This window comes from Lycium ferocissimum, chromosome 4 (genome assembly GCF_029784015.1).
Source record: "Lycium ferocissimum isolate CSIRO_LF1 chromosome 4, AGI_CSIRO_Lferr_CH_V1, whole genome shotgun sequence".
NCBI classification, from domain to species: domain Eukaryota; kingdom Viridiplantae; phylum Streptophyta; class Magnoliopsida; order Solanales; family Solanaceae; genus Lycium; species Lycium ferocissimum.
In genome coordinates this window covers 46,742,695-46,767,962 of record NC_081345.1, presented here as the reverse complement: position 1 = coordinate 46,767,962, position 25,268 = coordinate 46,742,695, and the positions used below count along the sequence as shown (strand labels likewise).

Sequence of the window (25,268 nt, the reverse complement as noted above, 5' to 3'; positions counted from 1 at the left end):
GCTGCCGTAACCCCCATTCTGACCTCCGACCTCCGCCACCCCCACTGTCACCCCCTCCTCACTCAAGAGGATGACGATTATAGACAGGCTAGTTAGGGATGGTGACAAGGGCGGTAAAGACAACACCATCGGCGTATGTTGTTGCATAGTTTGAAACGAGCCCCAGATAGCCTATGATGAATGCTATTCTTTGCAAAGCTCACAATTGTTCCACTAGCTTTAGTCCTTGCCAATCCATTGACGACGATTGAAGGAGATATTGGGCGGAGGAGGAGAGACGAGGAGCAATAACTTTTTGGCTAACTTGGGTAAAAAATAAAAAAATAGACTAAAACGGATAATTATTCTGCCCTAATTGTCGCAGTGTTATTTTTCCTTAGTTATAGGCTCTTTTGACTCATGTACTAGACAAACTTTTCTTTTTGGGGATGAAGGTCAAGAGATAAAGTGAGTTGACATTTAAAAAATACATAACTCTTGTTAAATTAAGCTGCCTGATTAATAGAAGTATTACTCCTATTAAATTTTCACATCAAAACTAATAAATGCATAACATGTTTTTTAAATAAATATGAACCAATAAGTATTTTCATAACTTCAACTTAGTATTTATTCAACAATCTTATTTTTCCCTTTTTTTTTTTTTTTTTTTTTTTTGTTGTCTGAATATTCAGGAGCTAAGACCATTTCAATCTGGGTTATTCCTCATTTTCATTGGGCTGGTCTTCATCATGCTAAATCTTATACGGGCTCGAATGGCAATAAAGTAATGAATTGCATTCAGTATTATAGTTATTTATTTAAGTTATAGTTAATTCTTAAAATTATTTAGCTTGTGCCTTGTAGTTAGTGTAAGCAGATTTGTAATATTCATTCGTCTTCGTTATTGCACAATAGCATGTTTCACATGTATGGATAATGATAATTGAAAACTAAATAGGAATATTTAGCTAAAAATCGAGTTTTACTTGCTGGTCTGAATAGTGAGTGGTGAATTTCAAAATATCCATATGAGTTCTTGAGAAATTAAAATTGTTTGCTTAAAATTCGAAGTTGATGCATATTTCTTGTTGAAGCCCCTTGGGTTTTATTATTTGCAACCGATTGTGTTTGAATTCTATTTGAACGGAGAGAATTAAAATACCATATAAAAATATTACTTTTTTTTGCGCGAGTCCTTCTTTTAATTTGGTCTTTATATTTCTTTTGCCTCATTTTATGTCTTCTTTAAATTTTCCTCGGCATGTTTAATGAAAGTTTTTGACGAAATTATCCTTACCCCATTAAAATCCTTTTTATTTCGTCATTTGCCCCTTTTTTTTTTTTTGCTTCTTCTTTCCTCCTCTGTTTTGTGTTTGTCTCATATGTTCTAAAACGTAGGTACGAATTTGGATCTTTTGCTCGTTTCAATATTTGTTTTTATGTTAAATTGTTATTTGTTGAATTAATATCTTTGTCTTCATCGTTTTTTATATTTAATTGATCCTTTTTATTTAAAATGATAATATCTTGTTATAGTGTCGTATGATTTTTTGAACTTTAGTTTCATTCCCATGTATATATTTTAGTTTTTTGAATGTCGTATTATGAATGTCGTAATATGTTTTAGTTGATTTTGATATGCGTTTTGGTTTTCTCTTTGTTGAATCATTGAAGTTTTGCACTTCGTGAGCTGTTGTTTTATGTTGTTCTTCTTTTTTTATTTAATAATCGGTTTTTGTGAAGAATGTGTTTGTTTGAGGCAACATATGCAATTCGGCGCAGAGTTATTGATTTTGGCGAAGTTATCTTGGGATTAGGCATAAAGTTATCTTGTTAGGCATAACTTCATGAATTAAGTTAATTTATGTGTGCTTGGTTTTATGGTGTTTTCTTGTTAATAATTTTGATTTTTATGCAATCTTATGTGTTTTTGGTGTTGTTTTGTTAATAATATTTTGTTTTGGTTATGAAAAATGAAAGTTTGCCTCTCACGGCATACTTTGTAATTTTATAAGCGAAGTTATCTTGGTTCGGCATAAAGTTATCTTTGTTCGCATAACTTCATGAATTAAGTTAATTTATGTGTGCTTGATTTTTTGGTGTTGTCTTGTTAATAATGTTTTTGTTTTGCTTATGAAAATGAAAGTTGCCTCTAACAACATACTTTGTTCTTTTGTAAAGTAAACTTCTGCCTCTCAGAAGCATACTTTTCTAGTTCTAAACACTTGCGTAAATTTTTATTTTGCTCATGAAAATAAAAGTTTGCCTCTAACAAACATACTTTGTTCTTTTGTAAATGAACCTTTCCGACGGACGACTTGTCTAATTCTTAACGCTTGTGTACTTTTTTATTTTGCTTATGAAAATGAAAGTTGCCTCGAATAAAGATCTTTGTTCTTTTGTAAAGTAAACTTCGCATCATCGGCATACTTTTCTAGTTTTTAACACTTGTATACTTGATGTTTTGCTTATGAAAATGAAAGTTTACCTCTAGCAATAATTTGTTCTTTTGTAAAGTGAACCTTCCCCCTCCGTGAGACTTGTCTAATTCTTAACACTTGTGTACTTTTTTATTTTGCTTATGAAAATGAAAGTTGCCTCTACAACATACTTTGTTCTTTTGTAAAGTAAACACGCCTCATCCGGCATACTTTTCTAGTTCTTAACACTTGTATACTTGATGTTTTGCTTATGAAAATGAAAGTTTGCCTCTAATGACATAATTTGTTCTTCGTCATTTTTTATATTTAATTGATCCTTTTTTATTTAAAATTATAGTGTTTTGTTATAGTGTCTCTACGATTTTTTCAACTTTAGTTTCGTTCCCCATGTATATATTTTGATTTTTTGAATGTCGTATTATGAATGTCGTAATATGTTTGCTTTGATTTTGATATGCGTTTTGGTTTTCTCTTTGTTGAATCTTTGAAGTTTTGCACTGTGAACAACTTTTTATGTTATTCTTTGTTTTTTGTTTAATAATGCGATTTTTGTGAAGAATGTGTTTGTACGAGGCAACATATGGGGTCGGCAGAGTTTATGATTTTGAAACTAAAGTTATCGGTTCCGCATAAAGTTATGCTTATTACGGCATAACTTCATGAATTAAGTTAATTTATATGTGTCTTGATTTTTTGGTATTGTCTTGTTAATAATTTTGATTTTTATGCAATCTTATGTGTTATTGGTGTTGTTTTGTTAATAATATTTTGTTTTGGTTATGAAAAATGAAAGTTTGCCTCTCACGGCATACTTTGTAATTTTTTAAAGTGAACTTCTGCCCCCTAAATGGAGACTTGTCTAATTCTTAACACTTGTGTATTTTTTTGTTTTGGTTATGAAAAATGAAAGTTTGCCTCTCAGCATACTTTGTAATTTTTTAAAGTGAACTTACGCCTCGTGAGACTTGTCTAATTCTCAACACTTGTGTATTTTTTTATTTTGCTTATGAAAATGAAAGTTTGCGCTAACAGCATACTTTGTTCTTTTGTAAAGAGAACGCGCCTCCGTGACACTTGTCTAATTCTTAACACTTGTGTACTTTTTTATTTTGCTTATGAAAATGAAAGTTGCCTCTAACAACATACTTTGTTCTTTTGTAAAGTGAACCTATGGGCATACTTTTCTAGTTCTTAACACTTGCGTAAATATTTGTTTTGCTCATGAAAATGAAAGTTTGCCTCCTGTGACATACTTGCCTCAACAAAGCATACTTTGTTCTTTTGTAAAGTGAACTTCTACCTCCTCCGGCAGACTTGTCTAATTCTTAACACTTGTGTAATTTTTTATTTTGCTTATGAAAATGAAAGTTGCCTATAACTTGACATACTTTGTTCTTTTGTAAAGTGAACTTACACTCCTCCGACATCTTTTCTAGTTCTTAACACTTGCGTAAATTTTTGTTTTGCTCATAAAAATGAAAGTTTGCGCTATGACAAGATACTTTGTTCTTTTCTAATGTAAACTTCGCCTCCTCCGCATACTTGTCTAATTCTTAATACTTGTGTATTTTTTTTATTTTGCTTATGAAAATGAAATTTGCCTCTAAAGATACTTTGTTCTTTTGTAAAAGTAAACTTCTCCTCCGACATACTTGTTGAGAACTTTGCACGATTATTTTTGTCAAGTGAAGTTACTATAATTTCAAGTCTAAGTCATTGAGCATTGTATACTAATCAAATGGAACGTATAAACTAATAAAAATCGAACAAAGCAATAAATTTGATCAATTCTATGTTGTTGAGTAAAATTATGATTCGCAATGTTGAATCTCAGTTGCATATCGATTGTTTAGTTCATAGAAGATGATTTGTTGTTATTTTCAAATATTAACAAATCTAAACTTAATAAAGCATGAAATTGAGTTGAATTACATTCAATTGAAACGCTATATATTATATATTTTATCTTTTTCGATGTTGTGACAAAATCAATGGAGATTTCTCGGTGAAATGTTGGAACGATGGAACGATTGAAAGGTTTGTTGTTGAAATGATGGATAGGTTTAATTGGATGTTTGGGGTTCATTACGAGACTTTTAGATTTTTATATGTTATGGGTAGGGATAGTAAAGTCTTTTTCTTATTATCTTTTAGCTTAGAAGGGCAAATATTAAAGACCACGCATTACGGGGGCAAAAATTAAAGACCAGCGCATTTGAAGGGCATTCGCGCCAATTGCCCAAAATATTATTGTTTCAAGCTTTAAAAAACAATAATCTGTTGAGTTTAACTTAAGTGAACAAAGGGCGGCTCGGTGCATTAAACTCCCAATACATACAGTGTTTGGGAAAGGACAGGACAACAAGAGTTTATTGTATGCAGCCTTACTCTGCAGTTTAACTTAAGTGAACGTTGGTGGGAAAATAAAATATTTGCAGGGCTGAAAAAAATTCTTTGAAGTTTAGATATAAATGTCTAAAGTTCAAAGTCATTCCAAATTTCAGGCCCGTATATCAATTTTCAAGCAATTAAACTTTTATCAATATACTTCCTCTGTCCCAATTTAAGTGCCTTTATCTTTTTTGGTCTGTCCTAAAAAGTGTATCACTTTCTATATTTAATAAGTTAATAATTCGAACATCTTACGTCATAAATTTATAACAACAAAATTCATTGAACATTTTAGTACATTATTCATATCTTTAATTTAAGATTATAAGATTCAAAAATCTCTTCTTATTTTTTAAATTCTGTACCTGCTTAAACTAACACACTTAAATTACAACATAGGAAAGTATAGCATTTGGTTATATCTTAAGTACGTGTGCACTTGTTTGTACTTTCGGCCCAATGACCAAACATTTCACTAACCACGCGCCACCTTCAACGCGTGGGTAACATCCACAAAGACCATCACAAATGTCAACATTCCGGTCAACTCAAAATCTGGACCGTCGATCTCTCACCTCCTTCGCGATGACAAAATCCTAACCCTCCATTCCGTCGTGGCCACCACGCGACTCGCATATCGCACTATTCTTCTCCGATATTAAGAAAAAAAAAAAAAACAAAGAGCGATTTTTGCAGTAAACAAAAAAAAAAAATTGAAGTGAGAGAAAGCAGCTTTGATTTATAGAGAGAGAAAGTTACTGTGTGTGTGTGTGTGTGTGTGAAGATCTACTAAAGGTATGTGTTTTTTTTAGTTTAAACCCTAAAAATCTCCGTAAGCAGCTTAAAATATGTATTTTTTTTCATCAAATTTGATGTGAGAAAAGTTTCAATTTGTAGTATTTTTGCCTGGAAGAAATTCTCCTACTAGGTATGTGTTCGTTTTAGTTTAAACCCTAAATATCTGCATAAAATATGTATTTTTTTTTTTCAGTTTTTGAATGTTTAATTTGATGATTTAGTTGAATTTAGCTTCGGAAAAGTTTCAAGTGTGTGTGTGTGAAGATCTACTAAAGGTATGTGTTTTTTTTTTTCTTTTGTAAAGTGTTAATTGAAAAATATTGAGTTGATTTAGTTGAATTTAGCTTGGAAGATTAGTTAAATTAACTATAAAAAAGTGTGTGTGTGTGTATGAAGATCTACTAAAGGTATGTGTTTTTTTAAGTTTAAACCCTAGATATCTCCATAAGCAGCTTAAAGTATGTATTTTTTCATCAAATTGATGTGAAAAAGTTGTCCTTTTGGTAAAGTTTTTGAATGTTTAAGTGTTAATTTGAAGGTGTTGAGTTGATTTAGTTGAATTTAGCTTCGAAGATTAGTTAAATTAACTCCAAAAGAGAGTGTGTGTGTGTATGAAGATCTACCAAAAGGTATGTGTTCGTTTTAGTTTAAACCCTAAAAATCTCCATAAGCAGCTTACAATATGTATTTTTTCATCAAATTGATGTGAAAAAGTTGTTTTTTTTGGTAAAGTTTAAGTGTTAATTTGAAAGTGTTGACTTGATTTAGTTGAATTTAGCTTCGAAGATTAGTTAAATTAACTACTAAAGAGTGTGTGTGTGTGTGTGAAGATCTACTAAAGGTATGTGTTCGTTTTAGTGTAAACCCTAAAAATATCCATAAGCAGCTTAAAATATGTATTTTTTCATCAAATTGATGTGAAAAAGTTGTTTTTTGGTAAAGTTTTTGAATGTTTAAGTGTTAATTGGAAAGTATTGAGTTGATGTAGTTCAGTTTAGCTTGAAAATTAGTTAAATTAACTTCAAAAAACGAAACATGATAACTAATGTGTGAAGATCTACTAAAGGTATGTTTTCGTTATTGTGCTCTTAGTTTAAACCCTAAATATCTCCATAAGCAGTTGAGAATATGTATTTTCTTCATCAAATTGATGTGAGGAAAGTTCCAATTTGTAGTATTTTTTGTGAAGTTTTTGAATATTTAAGTGTTAATTGAAAAATATTGAGTTGATCTAGGTCAAGTTAGCTTCGAAGATCTACTTAAGGTATGTGTTCGTTATTGTGCTTTTACTTTAAACCCTAAAAATCTCCATAAGTTGATGTATTACCTTCTTTGCTTCGCTTCTCGAGAGTCTAACTATAAAAACTTTCACTAATATCTTAAAATGTGTTTTTTTCATCAAATTAATGCGAGAAAGTTTCAGTTTGTAGTATTTTTTGAAGATTTAAATTTTAATTGGAAAGTATTGAGTTGATCTAGTCTAACTTAGCTTCGAAGATTAGTCAAATTAACTCTCGAGAAAACATGATAAATAATTTGGGATAGAGAGTAATAATTTACATAAAATCCGAGTATTTTAAGGCATATGAGTTTCTCAACTAGTAAAAATTTGTTTCTCGTTGTTTTGAGCTGTATGTTTGTGCTACGAAGTCGTTTCTAGCTTAACTGTTTGCTTAGGGTTGCTATCTCTGTTCACATACTAAAGTTTTTGAATGTTAAAAGTTTAATTGGAAAATATTGAGTTGATCTAGTCCAATTTAGCTTTGAAGATTAGTTAAATTAGCTCTCGAATAAACATGATAACTAATTTGGGACAGAGAGGAGTAATAAGTTACATAAATCTGAGTATTTACGGCATATGAGTTTCTCAACTTGGGAGTGTGATAATTTGTTTCTCATTGTTTTGGGCTGTATATTTATTATACGAAAATCGTTTCTAGCTTAGCGACTGTTTAGCTTAGGGTTTGTATATCTGTACATATACTAGTGTGCTTTTTTTTTTTTTTTTTTTTTTTGCTTGCTTCAGAGGAAATTCATTGTGTCTTTTATCAATAGGAGTTCAGGTTTTTTAAGCAGTAGTAATTTGTTGATAAGAAATCACTCATTTTTGTTGAAGAGTGAGAGGAACTGTCATATATTTATGCAACTACTTTTTTGAATTATTCAGTTAGGGTTTTGTTGTCGAATGTATGACTTCGGGGACAATGATGAACGGTGAAAATCGAGGATCGAAAGAGCTGCAGAAAATGCCTGAAAGCAAAGTCTACAGACGGAAGTCATTCAAAGGGTTGAATAACGTAGGTGATGTGTTACAACATCCACATTCTCAAATCCTAGGTCTGGAAGATGCCAATTTGTCTCAAAAGATTGTTGGTTCAGAAGGTTCTTCGAGTCTGAACCGTTCTCTAATATTGGAGAATAATGGAATATTGGCAGGTAGTGGGCAAGAAAATAGTGCTAGAATCAATTTATCGTTCAAGTCCAAGCGGGAGATGAGAGAGATAAGAAGGAAGCTGCAGAGTGAGTTGGACTTGGTTCGGAGTTTGGTGAAGAAAATCGAGGCAACGGATGTACAGAAAACTGGCCCTGGAATTGATCAGGATAGTGGGGCCCGACCGGTATCTGTTGAGTCCAGGCCTTTGAATCAGTTAAGTGTATCAGTTGTGGAGAACAGCCATGGTGTGGGTGATAATGTGGAGAAGGAGAAGAGGACACCAAAGGTAAACCAATTTTATAGGAATAAAGATTTTTTGTTAGCTAAGGATAAGTTTCCCCCAGCTGAAAGCAACAAAAAGTCGAAATCGAAATCAAGTGCAAAGAAAGTGAGTGGGCCAGAATCAGGACATGCAATACCGGGGAAGTTATCAAATCAAATGCTAAAGAATTGTCGTGCTTTGCTTGAAAGATTGATGAAGCACAAGCATGGTTGGGTGTTTAACCAGCCTGTTGATATAAAGGCTCTTGGTTTACATGACTATTTTGACATTATTAAGAATCCAATGGATCTGGGAACTGTGAAGTCCAGGCTGGAAACAAATCGGTATACGTCTCCTAAAGAATTTGCTGAGGATGTTAGACTTACATTTCAAAATGCTATGACGTATAATCCGAAGGGCCAAGATGTTCATATGATGGCCGATCAACTTAACAAGATATTTGAGGAGAAGTGGGCCCCTATAGAGGCTGATTATATGCGCGAATTGAGATTGTTAACGGACTCTGGAGGAAAAGTGGGCCCCAAGAGGACTTTAGACAGGTCAGAATCAACGACCAATCTCGTTGGTTCCAAGATTAAATCTGTCACTCTCCCCCAATCTGGAAGGACCCCTGCCCCAAAGAAGCCGAAAGCAAAGGATCCTAATAAAAGGGAGATGACATATGATGAAAAGCAAAAGCTGAGCACATGCCTACAGAATTTACCTTCTGAAAAGCTTGAAAACGTTGTACAGATAATCAAAAAGAGGAATTCATCTCTATGCCAACAGGATGATGAGATTGAAGTGGATATTGACAGTGTTGATACTGAGACCCTATGGGAGCTTGACAGGTTTGTTACCAATTACAAAAAGAGCTTGAGCAAGAACAAAAGAAAAATTGAACTTGCAGATCAAGAAAAAAGGGAAGTCGAGACGAATGTTCAGGAGGAGGTAAAGTATTGAGCATTATTTTTGCTGATATAGTATAATTTGGGTAATTCTCGTTTGCTTTATGTTTTATGCTCTCCTTGCTATTTTGCAGAATGCTAGCCCAGTTGTGGTAGAAATTCCAAAAGAAAGCAAAGCAGGTGAGTTTTTAAAATGTGAGAATTGCCGCCTCTTTGACATAGCAACCCAATTATTTCATTCGAGGTAGTATTAACTCAGTTGTATGTTCTAGCAGAAGAGAAAGGCACTTCCTCCACTCCTGCTCATGTAGAAAATCAGGGAAAAGATGTTAGTCAGCCAAGCAGCTCTAACACTGACTCGGTGTCATCATCAAGTGGTAGTTTTACTTTTCTCTTTAATTTCTCTCTCTCTCTCTCTCTCTCTCTCACTTTTGTTTTGATGTACCTTTTTCTTTTGAGTGTGTGTGTTGGGGTTGGGGCTTTGGGGTGTCAAGATTGGATATTTTTATTTCTAAGTCTTCATTTTCCCCTTATTGTTTCACCTCAATTGCAGATTCTGATAGCGAAAGCTCCGCAGGAGGTGGATCCGATGCCGAACATTCACCAAAAAGTTGACTCTGCTGTCCAGATATAATGTTCTCTCTTTTAATGTCTTGTGGTAAATGCTGGACTCTGTTTCCTCGGTCTATGCTAACTAAAATCTTTCCACTTGCTGCCTTAAGTGCCACAGCAGTCCAACTTTTCTAATATTCTATTTACTGATAGTAATTTGAATAAAAGTGCCTTTCTATACATGGTTTTCTATTTTCATTCTTTGTTTTAAAGCTTTTTAGTGATAGGTTAATAAAAGAGTAAAGATGATGTCTTGGACCTTTAATTTCTAAAAAACGCCAAACATAGAAAAGTGTTGCTTAATCCTGTAGTCTCCAAACATTAAAGATGTGCGCAAGATCGTGGTATTGAACTTATAAAGGATACTATGAATCTTCTTAAAAGAGTGATAGAGCATAATATAGGATATTACAAGGGAGATAGAGGCACATTTTAGGTTCATTCCTAGTAGATTTATTACAAAAGCTATATTTTTTGCTATAAAGATTGATCGAAATTTAAAAGGGGAGGAAAAGTTATATCCAATGGGATATTCTTTGATGTTGAGAAAGTACATAGTAAAGTGTCATGAAAAATCTTTTGGTGGGTGCTTAAGAATAATAAAGTTCAAATACAACAACAACATACCCAATATTGTCCCACAAGTGAGTCTGGGAGGGTGGGGTGTCCCTGACCTTTGTGGGTCATAAAGGGCATGTATCAAGGAGTGCCATGTTTTCAAGATTAGAAGGTTTGACATATTCAATTTTTTGAGTGATACCAAAAAATCTCTAGAATAATAGATGACTAAGAAAGTTTGGTCGAAAGTGGTAGAATAGTTGGGGGAAATATAAGGAGTTTCCCGTATACATTGCTTTAGATTAGATGTTCCCCTGAGCCCATACTTATTTATCTTACTAGTTTTAGCACGTGTTATTTGTGTGTCAATAAAAAGTGTATAGAATATAGAACAAAAATGAATTATGAATTTAGACTTGAACCTATAATTAGGATTGAACATATTGAGAAAATTGACTACCTTATGCATGGATCTCACATTATACAATAATTAGTTAAAGTGAGTTGAACAACGCACACACCATCATCCTTCAAGTTTGCCCAGTCTCTAAGTGTAATTTATTTACAAATTCTTATATAACATCAAACAAAATTATAAATTTACATATTACTCCCTCTGTCCCAATTTCTGTGACCCTCTTCCCTTTTAGTCAGTCCCCCAAAAAAAATGACACATTTCTATGTTTAGTAATAATCTACAAAAGCAACAGCAACATACCCAGTGAACTACCACAAGTGGGGTCTGGGGAGGGTAGAGTGTACGCAGACCTTACCCCCTACCGTGGTAGAGTGTACGCAGACCTTACCCCCTACCGTGGAAGGTAGAGAGGCTGTTTCAGATAGAACCTCAGCTCATAATACAGCAAAACACAGCAGGTCATATTTAGTAATAATCTAACTCTAAAAAATCCATTTTACCCTTAATGAGATGATTTATAGCCACACAAATATCTATGGCTTATTTTAGACTACAAATTTCAAAAGATTTCTTTTCTTTATTAAACTTTGTGCCCAATCAAACACTATCACAGAAATTGACCGGGAGGGAGTAAGATTAAATATAGATTCAAAAGAAAGATTTAAACCAAAACAAAGGATTGAACATATTAGAAAATAAACCGACGGCACAATATGATAATTAGTTTATATGAGTTGAATAAGTATAGTTTAATTACATATTTATGATGAAGAATGTAAAATGTTATCAAAATGATTCTGTAATAATTATTTTTCATGAAATAAAGAGAATTGTTTGCCCGAACGATGAAACTGTGAAAATTCTGGCTAGGTTCAAGGACGTCAATTGCCAGTGCTATTCTTAAATAACTCAATTTTTAAATCATGTAGCATATATATATACACACACAAAAAAAAAAAAAAATCAATTAAATGAGATAACCGAATTTATTTTTTCTAACAAAATATGAGTAACTTGAGCTGACATAGCAATTAGTTATGATATTTATAAAATATCGGGCAAAAGTAAGGTCTGCGTACTCTTTACCCTCCCCAGACCCCACGGTGTGCGATTTCACTGGGTTTTTGTTGTTGTATCGGGCAAAAGTAATCTTGAATTAATTTAGTTTTAAAATTCTAGAAAATGAAAACTTTTGAAAATCCTAAAGTGATAAAGTGGTGAGTCCTAAACCTATTACTCCCTCCGTTTCAATTTATGTGAACCTATTTCCTTATTAGTCTATGCAAAAAAGAATGACCCCTTTTTTCCTTTTTAAATTGAAACGAGGGGAGTATATTTTTTCCTTTTTTATCCAACAACCATGTTACATTATAAGTTGAATCTAATTCGTCTATTTTTTTGAATCGTTGAATCCTGAAAGATTTTAAGAGCCCGTTTGGGTTAGCTGATCATAAAGATCTTCTAAGTTTTAGGTGCTTAAATGCATTTTAAGTGCTGAAACTGATTTTATAAATATGCAGTTACGTGTTTGAATAAAAGTTCCGAAATTGAAAATAAGCAGTTAATGTGTTTGGTAAAAATGTTGATAAGTTGTTTTTCTGTTAAAATGACTAAAATAACCTTAATATTTTTTTTGTCAAAAACTATATGTTTTACCTTATCTTTGTAAAGAAAAGGAGGAACAATGGATATGGGGTAAAGAGGAAGTTCAGGATTTTGTTTCGGGAAGGGTATTTCTAGATTTAAAAAAGTTACGTATTGAAGATAAAATAGTAAAGGTTCGTCAACCAAAGATGTTTATAAACTGAAAAACCATAAGTTGGCCTAACTTATAGTTTTTGGTTAATTTGACTTATAAGCACTTGGATTCTAAGCTTTCTTATATTTACGTCTAACGTGTAGATAAGCAAAAAGTACTTATAAGTCAAGCTTATAAGTTTAGCCAAACACTCTCTAATTGTTGAATCTGAAACCTCTTACTCAACGACAATGTTACATGAGTTTCTGAATTCTAAACATAAAGTGATAATTTGGAGTTTAATAATTAATTGGATAAAATTTAATACCATAAAAAGGACTCCTAAACATAAAAGGAGCTCAAAGATCTTGAACGTCTCCTAATGTGAGTTTACTGTGTTATTACTTTTCTTACAAAGCTGGTATATTTACTTCTAATAGGGAAAATTTTAATAACCCAAAAATTAGTCAATTTCAAAGTGCTCAATATTATAAAATAATTAAATTACAATTTTGACTAGTGTGAAATTTGTTCTTTGAATGACATCTCGCTAAGAAGATTTGTGCTTTTAATATAGTATAGATCATAATTCAGTTAATCAATCATATACAAGATGATTTTTTAGATGTGCATGATAGTTGTAGATGATATTGTGTTAATTGACTAAACTAGCGAGGGAGTCAATCAAAAGATTAAACTAATGAAGGGCACTCTCCAGAATAAGTGCTTTAGGATGGGTAGAAGGAAGAGAGCATATGCAGTACAGCACTCTCCAGAATAAGTGCTTTAGGATGGGTAGAAGGAAGAGAGCATATGCAGTACAGCACTCTCTAGAATAAGTGCTTTAGGATGGGTAGAAGGAAGAGAGCATATGCAGTACAAGTTTAACTTTAACCCCATATGAAGAATGAAGTTAAAGTGAGATTAGATCAGATTGTAGTGTCAAATTCAAAACATTCAAATATCTAGGTTTAGTCTACAAGAAAACGACATGATGGATGAAGATCATTAGAATAGGATAGCTGAAACTGAAACAGAGGAGTGCTAAGAGAGTACTATGTGATAGGATAAAAACATTGTGAGACCATCAACGCTATTGTGAATGAATTTTAGGATTTAAGGTTTGATACGTTCACAAGATGAGTGTTGTAAAAATGTGGATGTCAAGTGGATGTACAATCATACAAAATTGAAAAATATCAGAAATGATCGCAGTCGATAGCTGCTGGAAACAACACACACAGAAGAAAATGAAAAGAATATCACTTGAGATGGTTTGACCATATCGTATGTGAACATACCTGTCGTGTGGTGGTATGATGATTGAAGGAGCTAAAAGGGGACAAATCTAATACCACATTAAGATAAGTTCCCTCAAAATCTATGTCAACTTAATTTACAAAATGCAAAGGTACCATATAGGTAATACTAGCTTGTTGGATTACGAATCAGTTGTTACACTTACATTAGTTCCGGTGTTTGTTTGAGAATACAATACTTCTAGTTGTAGGAGACTAGAGACCACCTCAATGTTTTTTTTGATAACCGTGGTGTCCGGGCCAGCATGCACGCACCTCAACTAATTCCACGGGATACCTGCTACAGGTAACTCTTTCCACAAAGGCTAGAACAGATGGGAAGAAATCACCCAGCTAGCATTTGACCATAAATTTTGGGTTAGGTTTTGAAAATTTATCTTCAAATATCTGTTCATAGATTTTGGAGTCTTCAAAAAAATTTCAAGTTCCAAAAATTGGTCCAGATCAGTTTTTGGGACTTCCACTAACAAAACTTCAAATTTTTTTCCAAGTAAAATGTATGTCCAAACACAACTTCAAGTTCCAAAAATCACAACTTCAAAAACTTAAATTTTCAAGTTTCAAGTGTCAACTTCAAAATCTATGGCCAAACGGGGGCCAGATATTTTTGTCACTGCTGGGATTTGAACCTAAATGTTTTAAAGATAAGTTTTTTAGTATTTGAATAGGATGAAGCTTGAAAAGAGTAGAATGATACAGAGGATACAATTCAAAAGAGTGGAATGATAGAGGATTCATTTAGTTAACCCCAATTAGTTTAGGATCAAGGTATACTTTATTGATTTGATTTTGTGAATTACATGGAATGGATGATTTACCAGAGGTTAAGGTACCCTTCAATTCCTAAGGTTAGCGGTCAATAAGAGAAATAAAGAATGCCGAACATAGAATAGTGCAGCTTAACATTATGGTTTTGTGGTTGGTGATGATTTTTTGTCTTTCTAATTACTGAGGATGGATGATTTGCTGGAGGTCAAGGTAAGTAGGTAACATTAATGACACTGACTTGGCAGATGATATAGAACCTTTATTATATGATTAATGATTAATGATTGATGATTGATGCTTGTATTTGAGTCTTGCTGGCAATGAATTTTATGCCTTTTTATGTAGGGGTTATATAGTCCTCTTTCACTGTGTTGCATCTAATGGCTTAGAGTTGAAAACATATTAATACCTATCCAGAGAGCGACCTTAATACGAATTCACATGCAGCTTGAAGGCAATGCAATTATAACATGGTGTTGGTAACACAAATGTTGGAAATGTCACCTATGTGAAATTATAGAGGTCTGAACATCATTGTTACATAACATGATCGATGAAAATGATTGGTGTTCAGGAGAGCTTCTATGATATCCTTTTTGGACATGATTTTGAGCAGCCCAGCCCAGCCCATAGTCTTGTTGCTCTACCAGGGTTGTTTGGTAATGGACCAAATATTAAACTTGGAGATATCCACTCTTTTGTTGAATCAACCTTTGAAAATCCGTACAGTTGAAATTTCTTATTTGAGTAATGCAAGATACAAATAAGGCAACATGTCCGAGTTAATCTTATTCTTGCTTTCCCATCCATTGCAACACTAATTCTTAATATTTCTCTCCAATTTGCTAACATTTCTATGTTTGTGTGCAGATTTCAAAAGTAGCTGCAGATGGTAGTTGCATATGCTGGCTGGTCTCAAATTGTATAATAGTAGCACCTAGTTTGTAGCTTGTGTATATTTTGCTTATGGATTTCTGAATGTGCAGTTTGAAGTCATACTGTTCAGGTCACATGGACCTGTACTCAGTGATTGAATCAATTTAATGTGGTTGAACCTTTTATCTCTTCTTAAATTGTACAACTTTTAGGTGCTCTGTACATATCCTATGTTTCAATGAAGTAGCAATAAACCAATCAGGACAATTAACTAATATTTTCCTTTCCCCAATTTTAGTATTTTGAATGAACAACCCTTTCCTCTTTCCTTTTTTTCTTTTGGGGGAATTAGGGTTGTATTAGGATCTGTTATGTAAACTTTTGCCATTTCCACTTCCCCTTTTCCCTTCCAAACTTATACTGGAGATTTTCAACTTTTGGCCTTTGGGAATGACTATACACCGTCGATGTTGCCTAGTCCATTATAACTGCTTCGTAGTTTTTCAAATAAGTTGAAGTCGGTTATATATATAAATCTTAATTGACCATGATTCTCCTATGTAAATTCATCTCATGCACCTTAAATTTCGTCGTACCAAAAAAGAAGACCTAACTTCATTTTTAACTATGAAAATTTTGCTCCTAATATTAGTCAAATCATATATTTTTCACGCGCATTTTTATGCCCTCTTCAGAGCACATTTCAGACTAATGTAAATAAATACTACTCCTTTGCATAAAGCAGCATTCTAGCCAGGATATATATATATATATATATATATATATATATATATATATATATATATATATATATATATATATATATATATATATATATATATATATATATATGTATTTTTCGAGTTGAAGAAAAGAACAGAACTATCTTTTAAGTATAAAAGGTAACTTGAACTTTATACAATTCTAGAAGCTAATATAATCCTTTAAATTTGGATAAAATAAAATGGTCCTTAAGTGCAAAAATTGGTTAATTCAGGTACTAGGCTAGCAAAAAATTGTTTGAAGTTCGGCTTTCAGAGACCCGTACGTACATGTAGTGAAAAAAAAAAAATCCGTAAATAGCTGCATTTTATTACTTTTCAAAATACGTCTTACATGTTCATAAGATACAAGTGCATCATTTACAATCCAACTGGAGAAATCAGAATTCCAAGAAACCCTGTGTAACAACAAAAGAGAGTATTTAGCTATATTATGAGGTATCGTGAATTTTTCTACGGAGAGGTCGATGCTAGTACAGTAGTAATCCCGCTGTCTCAATTTATATAATATATTTTTCTTTTTAGTCTGTTAAATTTTTTTTTACATACTATATGTAGAAATAATTTAACTTAAAACTTCACATTTTACCCTTAATAAAATGATTTACAACCGCACAACTATCATGACTTGTTGTAGAGCATAAATTTTAAAAGTCATTCTTTTCTTTCTTTAAACTATGTGTCTACTCCCTCCGGATAAAAAAAAAAGAGCCCGCTAGGCTTTTTTTTGGATAAAAAAAAGAGTTTACTTAGCAAATCAAGAAAAACTTAACCTTATTTTTTCATATTTGCTCCTATTAAGTGTTATATAATCAAATTCTTATTTGTACAAATGGTACTTCGAGCTTGGAACGAGCATGAAGAGATTAACGATACTTCTTTATCTTTTGAGTTGTTCTGCCGGATCGGTCGCTCAAGATCTTTGGTCTTTATCCGGACCCGATGAAAAAAATGGGATCCACTCTTTTTCCTATTCAAAGATCAGCCCCCTGGCTCTGTGTTTTCACATCGAGAATTATTTGCAGATGAAGAGATGTCAAAAGGGCTTCTTACTTCCCAAACAGATCCTCCTACATCTATATATAAACGCTGGTTTATCAAGAATACGCAAGAAAAGCACTTCGAATTGTTGATTAATCGTCAGAGATGAAAAATTGGGATAGGATTCTATAGGATCTCCCCCCCTTCAAAATCGGACGTGAAAGTTTCCTTTCATCCGGCTCAAGTAGGTACACCAAATAAGGAGAAGAGTTCTCGTTTTCAAACTCTAGAAAATCCCAAAATAAAAAGGTCTACTCCTTACTCAAGTTCCCAGTGAAGGCAAAACAAGATTTCAGTGATTCCGTCTTCTATTAATTCTTTATTAAAATTAAAATTTAATTAGGGATAGTTTAATTAAATTATTTTATCTAGAAGTTAGTATGTCCTTTAAGGGCAGTGTAGACTCTTTTTTTTTTATTATTATTTTTTTTTTATCCGGAGGGAGTAATTATTATACGATCGACCGTAAAATTGAAGAGCAAACAGTCGCCACTATTTCAATCTAAAAATTTCCAGTCTTTCTAGTTACCATTGTCTTGACACTTGACAAAAACCTCAAAATTTCATCCCAAAATGGCAATGGCATGTATCAAATTCAGACCCATACTTTCCACCTCATTAAGGTCCATTTTTTCCAGTTCAAAAAACACCATCTCAACCATTAATTACCCAAGATGGACAGGTCTAAACAATTGGAGACACACTTCCCTTAACCACAACCGTTTTTGGGGACCCAATGGACCTGATATTCTACCACAACACTCAAATCCAATTCAAGAATCAACTTCATTGGACTCAATCTCATCTGCCACTTCACTTGCTGAAATGGGTGCTGCTGTTCTTTGTACAAGTGATCCTTTAATGAAATCTAAACTTTCCCATTTAGCTTATTGTAGGTGGATTCAAGAGGGTCTTCCTGTTGGAACTTTTGAACCACCGGGTCGGCCTGCCCGACCCGAAAAACCCCAACTGGTTTGTTTTTCTACATTTTCTTGGAAGTTAATTTTCTTTGTTAATAAGATTCAGTCAAATACCTTTGTTCTTTTTACTCCCTTCGTTTCAATTTATGTGAACTTATTTAACTCGGCACAAAGTTTAACCCCCTGTTTGGATCCTTTACCTTAGTTTTATTAATAGGCATAATACATAAATAGACCCTTAAAGCTGATCCGGTGATAAGTATGTCCTCTAACTTTGGGGAATTAAGACAAGTAGGCCTTTAACTTGTATAAAGTTGACAAGTGCACAAATGATGACGTGACACTCGATATGGCAGACATAAATATTGGATGGCCACACGTCAGCATTTGTGTTTACTTGTTCAACTTTATACAAGTTAAGGTGCCTATTTGTGCACACCCAAAGTTAGAGGACATACTTGTCAGCTGAAGCCAAGTTTAAAGGCCTATTTATGTATTATGCCTTATTAATATATAAACTAGTTTGTAATTAAGGGTTAAGGGTATTTTAGTAAACTTACAGGTTCAAACCAAACAATTAAATGTTATTAAACCACAACAAATAATACAGTCTATCCAAATATTGTATTTATTAATACAGTACAATACGATACTGTACATTATGGGTAACGACCATCCAAACAGAGTATAAGAACTGGTTTGTTTTTCTACATTTTCTTGGAAGTTAATTTTCTATGTTATATGAGCTGTTTCTATTTGTTTTCTTACAATGTATGGTTAAAGGGGTGAACTTTAGTTTTATTAATGGTTTCTATAAGGTGTTTCATGAGTTTAACCTGAACTGGTTTATTTTTCTACATTTTCTTGGAAGTTAATTTTCTTTGTTAATGGGATTCAGTTTACCTGATTTGCTCTTTTTATTTGGTTTCTTAAGAATTGTTCAGGTAAAGGAGTATTATTGATGGTTTTTATCAGACGTTTCATGTTTAACCTTGAATTTTGCTAGTCATAAAGACATAGTGTATGTTTGGTATAAAGGAAAATGTTTTCTTAGGAAAACAAGTCGGTCTCTTATTTTCTAGTGTTTGGTAAGTAAGCAAAACAAATATTATCCCAAGAGCTTTAATCTAGCAAACACACTATCGGGGTGGGATGGGGTGGGGAGTTGGTGTTTGGGGTAGGCGGGGTTGGGTGGGTGGTGGGTGGGGAGGAGAGTATGAATTTGGGATGCCACTTATGGAACTTGTGGATTGAAGAGGGACTATTTGTTGGAACTTTTGAACCCTGGGTCGGCCTGCTCGACCCAAAAAACCTCAACTGGTTTGTTTTTCTACATTTTCTTGGAAGTTAATTTTCTTTGTTAATGAGGTTCAATGTACCACATTTTACTCTTTTCATATGTTTTCTTAAGAGATTAATAGGCAAAGATGTGAGCTTTACTTTTATTGATGATTTTGCCAGTCACTTTATGATAAAGACATAGGGTGTGTATTCAAAAAAAAAAAAAAAAAAAAAAAAAAAAAAGACATAGGGTGTGTTTGTTATGCAGGAAAATGTGTTCTTACTTCTTAGAAAACAAGTGGGTTTCTTACTTATTTTCTAGTTTTTGGTAAATAAGCAAAATGATGTTACTCCAAGAGCATTTATAAGTTATCTAACAAAACACTATGGGGGTTGGGATTAGGGATTGGGGGTGGCGGGGGTTCGGGCAAAGGGGTGAGCTTTAGACTTATTGATGGTTTTAGATGTTTAACCTGAATTTATTTGATTGTTTGAATTTTGATCTTCACTTTATCATACTGGCATAGGTGGATGTATATATATAGTTTTGAAATTTAAAAATGTATATTGTTTACAAATCCATAGCTATTGACACAAAGACTAGTGGCTTCAGTGATATTTCACGCTACAATATTCAGTTGGAACTGTGTGTATATACACACACATTCATATATAGTTTTTGAAGTTTAAAGACACACACACACACATAATTAAGTAGTCTTATACTCTGTAGGAGTGATTTAGTCTTTCAGAGATTTATAGGTTTAGAAAATATAGAGAATTTCTAATCCTTTTTATTTATATTTGCTTTATATTGGCATGAAATGAGTTTAAATGGAGTAACATGATCAATGAGGATTCATATATATGTGTGTGTGTCTACCATTGACGTACATTAGAGCTTCGGGACTTGAATGTTTAGTGCAAATGGTTTATCTTTTCTTTCAACTTTTGTTTTGATAACGGAAACGATATTTCAATTGTTTTTCCTTCCTTCCAATCCTGGATATCACTATATTTATGTGCACCTGCTTGCAATGCTTCATCTGTACGGATCTTAGCACTAAATGGAGTTCAATCAAAATCTAAGATGTTGGTGTTTTTATTTTCTTGTGGTTCTTTCACCAATGATTTTGTTGCTTTAGCTTACATGTTTCTGATTCTTGAGTACAGGTTCCACCCAAGGAAATTCCGTCTCCTAAACACTCGGGTTTATCTCTCAATGCCTATATGCTTCATAATCTTGCTCATGTGGAGTTAAATGCTATTGACTTGGCATGGGATACTGTTGTCCGTTTCTCACCATACAGTGATCTTCTCGGTGCTGGGTTCTTTGCTGATTTTGCTCATGTGGCTGATGATGAGAGTCGTCATTTCGCTTGGTGTTCCCAGAGATTATCTGAGCTTGGAGTCAGGTGATTAATGAATATAGAGAAAATGAAAAAAAAAAAAAAAAGGTCTTCAAAATAGTCCCTTAAGCATGTACTTAACAATTTTGGTCCTTTAAGTTTGCCAAAAGTTAACAGTTTTCGTCCCCTTCAGAATTTTTGCTTAACTCTGTCCGTTAGATTTATTGGGGAAAAAAAGGAAATAAGCGGGAACTCGCATTTAGTGTCTGGTGTAGCTTTTTGTGTTGCATATTTTAGGATTTGATGGGACTTTCTTGGTGTTTATAGTTAAATCTTTGTTTTCTACTGTTTTCGTCAAATGTTAAGTGCATACTTAAGGGACTTTTTTGAACCTACCCTCAAACATAAGCTGCCATTTTTATCATTTCTCAATGAATATACCTTTCAAGTTTGGCATGAAAAGTTTTGTACTTCATAAGGTGGATGCTTATATCCTTTGCTTAATTAAACAGCTACGGTGACATGCCTGCTCATAATTTGCTTTGGAGGGAGTGTGAGAAATCTTCAAACAATGTTGCTGCACGGCTAGCTTCAATCCCACTTGTCCAGGTCCTCCACTTTTTTTTACAAAGATAAGAATGATAAATCAATTGCGTTAACTTTTTGGAGTATTATGTATTGAGGATTGCTCAATTTATTCTGCTTATTGATCTTTGATTGCTCGAGATCACATTTTAAAGCTGTGTGATTATGCTATCGATCTCCAGGAAGTCCCACATTAAGTGCGTTTAAATTGGCAAGAGATTGAGCCAAGGAAAAATAAGAATCAACTAGAATTAGGCAAGTATTGTCTATTAAGTAATAGTAGTAGTTAGATGAGGACGATTTCTAGATACTCTAGGAGATGTAGTTACGAAGTATAGTAACTTTTGGAGGAAAGATGATGAGAAATACGGAAGGGTGGATCATGGATGAAGCATCGTTGCATTTTTCATAGATCATTTATAACCATATCCTATTGGGAATTAGGCAGTTAGCATGATTAGAAATCTTAGAAGATTTATTCTTACAAACTTTAGTAATCTTGGGATACCTCAATTCAACAGACTGAGTTATAATTATGTTTTCCTCTGTTGGAATCTATAAGCTTGCATATTGAATTACTTGTCAAGAGCTTTAGTTCTTTTCTCTATTATTAGTTTTGTGCTTTGCTTTGAAGATGGATGTGTAGTATAGCTGTAGGAAGCTTTTGAAGAATGTCTTCAAAGGCACTTGTGTATAGAATTGACTCTAGGAATGGTTGGTTGGTACTGCTTATTCTGCACCTATGTGAGGCAAAATTTTATTACAATTCTCATTATCACAAGAAATGTTATATAGTTGGAAATTCCTTTTATCTTGTGTATTAACAAAGATGTGCTCAAACCTATTAAAAATATACGCCTGTGCTCCTTTGGCCAAATATCTGGTAATTGATGCGATCTTCTTTCAATTTGGGGGTTGGGTATGCAAATTGTGGTTTCCAGATGTGCGTGCTTGTTTCTTGCTGTTGTATTGGCAGTTCTGCATTATGGTTATGTTATGTGAATTCATGAATTTCCTTACTGCTATAGGAAGCGAGAGGTCTTGATGCGGGCCCTCGGCTGGTGCAAAAGCTAATTGGCTTTGGAGACCATAAAACTTCCAACATTGTGGCTAGAATTGCTGATGAAGAAGTTGCACACGTGGCTGTGGGTGTCTTCTGGTTCGTTTCGGTTTGTGAGAAACTGGGATGTACCCCTTGCACAACTTTTAGAGGTCCATTTTATTGTATCCGTTTTTTACCGCGTAGGCATTCTCCAGTTTCTTTAGTGAATTCACCAATTTTTTTACAGATTTACTAGAGGAATATAACGTGGAGTTAAAAGGACCATTCAACTATTCGGCTAGAGATCAAGCTGGTCTTCCACGAGAATGGTAAGTTTATAGTTTGATCGAGAGAAAATGACAAAATAATCCCTTATCTTTGGTAGTAGGTTCAAAATATCCCTTAAGTATCAATTGAGTAGTTTTGATCCTTTAAGTTTTGCCAAAAGTGAGCGCTTTTGGCCTCAATCAAATATTACCCAACTTTGATTGTTAAATTTAACAGAAAATTGTGGGGAAAAAATTTAACCAGATACACCAGAAGTTCCATCAAAATTCCAGCAACCGCAACATAGAAATGTACACCTGACACCAAAAATTAACAGAAATTACACCTCAAAAAGTTACACCAGACTCTTGAAATAGAAACAAAAATAACATAATTTGTACATCCAACTGTGAGTTCCCGTTAAATATTTTCTGTTGTCACAGTTCCGATTGATTTCTGCAGTCTGCTACTCTTTGTTGTTCCTGTACTTCGATTGTCGTATTAATTTGTGGTTGTCACTACTCCTTTTGTGGTTGTTACTGCTCTATCGTGCTTTTATATTATTTTGCCATGGCCTATTCGTTTCCTTTAATTTTTTTTGGTAGTGCTTTGAATTGCTTGCCATTATGCTGAGGGTCTATCGGAAGCAACCTCTCTACTTCTCAAGGTAGGGGTAAGGTCTGCGTACACTTTACCCTCCCTAGTTTCACCGGGTATGTTGTAGTTTCACCGTTCCGATTGAATTTAAATCCTATTTTGGTAAATATCTGACGAGACCAAAATGCTCACTTTTGGCAAACTTAAAGGACCAAAACTGCTCAAGTGATACTTAAGAGACTATTTTGTACCTACTACCAAAGATAAAGGACCATTTTTGTCATTCTCTCATTTTATAGATCACATTTATTCTCTGATAAAACTGAGTATTCTGTATTTTTGGTACCTAGGTATGATCCTTCTTCAAGTGTAGAAGATACGCAAAAGAAGCTATCTCAGGTATACCAATCCTTGGACCTCAAGACGGGAAATTTAGAAAGCTCCTAATTTCCTAGAATATTTTATGTTCTATATTACATCTGAGAAGTGTGAGGATATGGAAAACAATGCAGGTTTGTGATCGGTTGGAATGCATAATTGCTATGGAAAAGGAGAACACGAGTCTAGATAGTCGATGATTCCTATATCGAGGAACTGATTCTACTTGAAGAGCAAATTACTGCAGCAGTTAACAACTCCTGCTAATATTTTCGAGAACTAGTTTGTTAGTACTTCCCAAATCAAACAGAGCCTAGACTATTGACCTCAGAATCTTAAAGTTTCCAGCTAACTTCTGATGGTTTGCAGACCGGATGGCATCAGATTGGATCGAATATGGCCTTTTCTTGTGACAGAACCTGACATAAGATTGAGGTCTTCAGCAGTGGTGGAGCCACATACAAGGACGATGGTTCAGTTGAATCCCCGTCAAAAATTATACTGTACAAATAAGGTAAAAATAAAATCTTTTGTAATGTCCTGTATATAAATATTTGAATCCTATTCTTATAACTGCAGCTTTTAGTGTACAAACAAATATGCATTCCGGCATTTTCTTTAATTGACTTGTTAGAAATCCTGGCTCCTTATTTTTGAAGATTTCTCTGGCTTGAAGTTATGCTATGACTAGAAATACTTGTGTTAGATACAAAATTATAATTCTCATGTTAGTTATGGTGGCATTTGGGTAAAACAATTGGCTATAGTATTTTTTCTTCCTCTAGCAGGTATTTGGGTATCCAAACAATAAGTAGTACAGTTTTTTTTGCTTTTATCTTTTCTGGAGAAGTTGTTAGTTTGTATGTTAGTAAATTACCAAAAATTTGTAAATTGAGTGTTAAACTAAAGATCCCATTTATGTCTGGGGAATAATCTGTTCCTGTTCCATATCAACGTTATTAACTTTCTAGTAGATCTTTAGCAAGCAGCTGTGCTCGTAGTCAAGGGCGGATGTAGCGTTCAACTTATGGGTTCATCCGAACTTAGTTGCTTTGGCTTGAAATATATTCACTAAATAAGTAATAATTGATTTGAACTTAGTAAATCAAATAAGTAATGGTAGAGTTCTTAACTCGAAATCATGAAGTTCAAATTTTGAATCCGTCTCTGTCCGTAGTCTTATCATATTTCTATGTTTTTAACTTTTTAGGCGCCCATGAGATCAAGAATTCTCCTAAAACCAAACAAAAGAAAGCAAATCGACTTTGATCTTTGTTTTGTTATTTTTTCCTTTATATTCAAATAACGTGAAACATTTGATTTGCCTTCAGGTAGCAAAAGAGGAATCCAATTCATACACCTACAAGATCCAATCAAAGGAAAATAAATTCACGAAATGAATAAATAAGTTACTTCTTTGAGAAAGAAAGATCATGTTTTTGCAATTATTTTTCATGTCTTTACCAGGGAATACCCTCTAAATAAGTAGAAAATTGTTAGGCGGAAAAGAAAAAGAAAAAA

General features: G+C 33.5%; 2 protein-coding genes across 11 annotated transcripts; both read left to right on the top strand.

Moving 5' to 3' along the window:
* The first annotated feature begins 5,234 nt into the window (after positions 1 to 5,234).
* Positions 5,235 to 15,690, top strand: LOC132053340 (transcription factor GTE4). Of its 9 annotated transcripts, none has more exons than XR_009414110.1 (7): positions 5,235 to 5,609; positions 7,780 to 9,259; positions 9,351 to 9,396; positions 9,489 to 9,593; positions 9,770 to 9,874; positions 15,077 to 15,288; positions 15,500 to 15,690. XR_009414110.1 is itself a non-coding variant. In XM_059445326.1 (7 exons), exons 3-6 carry the CDS (start codon positions 7,802 to 7,804, stop codon positions 9,829 to 9,831), a joined length of 1,671 nt encoding a protein of 556 aa, XP_059301309.1. In that variant the 5' UTR covers positions 5,235 to 5,568; positions 5,855 to 5,887; positions 7,780 to 7,801; the 3' UTR covers positions 9,832 to 9,874; positions 15,500 to 15,690. The 9 variants fall into 9 exon arrangements, 7 of the variants coding, with proteins under 7 accessions (XP_059301309.1, XP_059301310.1, XP_059301308.1 ...); XR_009414109.1 differs by having other exon boundaries at positions 14,975 to 15,288; XM_059445326.1 differs by lacking the exon at positions 15,077 to 15,288 and adding an exon at positions 5,855 to 5,887 and having other exon boundaries at positions 5,235 to 5,568.
* Positions 15,691 to 17,829: 2,139 nt separating this feature from the next.
* LOC132053339 (uncharacterized) lies at positions 17,830 to 24,397 on the top strand. 2 transcript variants are annotated; one of them, XR_009414108.1, is made up of 8 exons: positions 17,831 to 18,300; positions 20,703 to 20,944; positions 21,391 to 21,487; positions 22,492 to 22,675; positions 22,753 to 22,834; positions 23,720 to 23,768; positions 23,882 to 24,033; positions 24,117 to 24,397. XR_009414108.1 is itself a non-coding variant. In XM_059445321.1 (7 exons), exons 1-7 carry the CDS (start codon positions 17,902 to 17,904, stop codon positions 23,945 to 23,947), a joined length of 1,119 nt encoding a protein of 372 aa, XP_059301304.1. In that variant the 5' UTR covers positions 17,830 to 17,901; the 3' UTR covers positions 23,948 to 24,397. The 2 variants fall into 2 exon arrangements, 1 of the variants encoding a protein (XP_059301304.1); XM_059445321.1 differs by having other exon boundaries at positions 17,830 to 18,300; positions 23,882 to 24,397.
* The last annotated feature ends 871 nt before the right edge of the window (positions 24,398 to 25,268 follow it).

Bases quoted from the DNA above. Each gene is read 5' to 3' on its own strand.
- LOC132053340 (XM_059445326.1), top strand. From the start codon at position 7,802: ATGACTTCGGGGACAATGATGAACGGTGAAAATCGAGGATCGAAAGAG. The intron at 9,397-9,488 runs GTGAGTTTTTAA...TGTATGTTCTAG, and splicing joins TCCAAAAGAAAGCAAAGCAG to CAGAAGAGAAAGGCACTTCC. The intron at 9,594-9,769 runs GTAGTTTTACTT...CCTCAATTGCAG, and splicing joins CTCGGTGTCATCATCAAGTG to ATTCTGATAGCGAAAGCTCC.
- LOC132053339 (XM_059445321.1), top strand. From the start codon at position 17,902: ATGGCAATGGCATGTATCAAATTCAGACCCATACTTTCCACCTCATTA. The intron at 20,945-21,390 runs GTGATTAATGAA...TTAATTAAACAG, and splicing joins TTATCTGAGCTTGGAGTCAG to CTACGGTGACATGCCTGCTC. The intron at 22,835-23,719 runs GTAAGTTTATAG...TTTGGTACCTAG, and splicing joins GCTGGTCTTCCACGAGAATG to GTATGATCCTTCTTCAAGTG.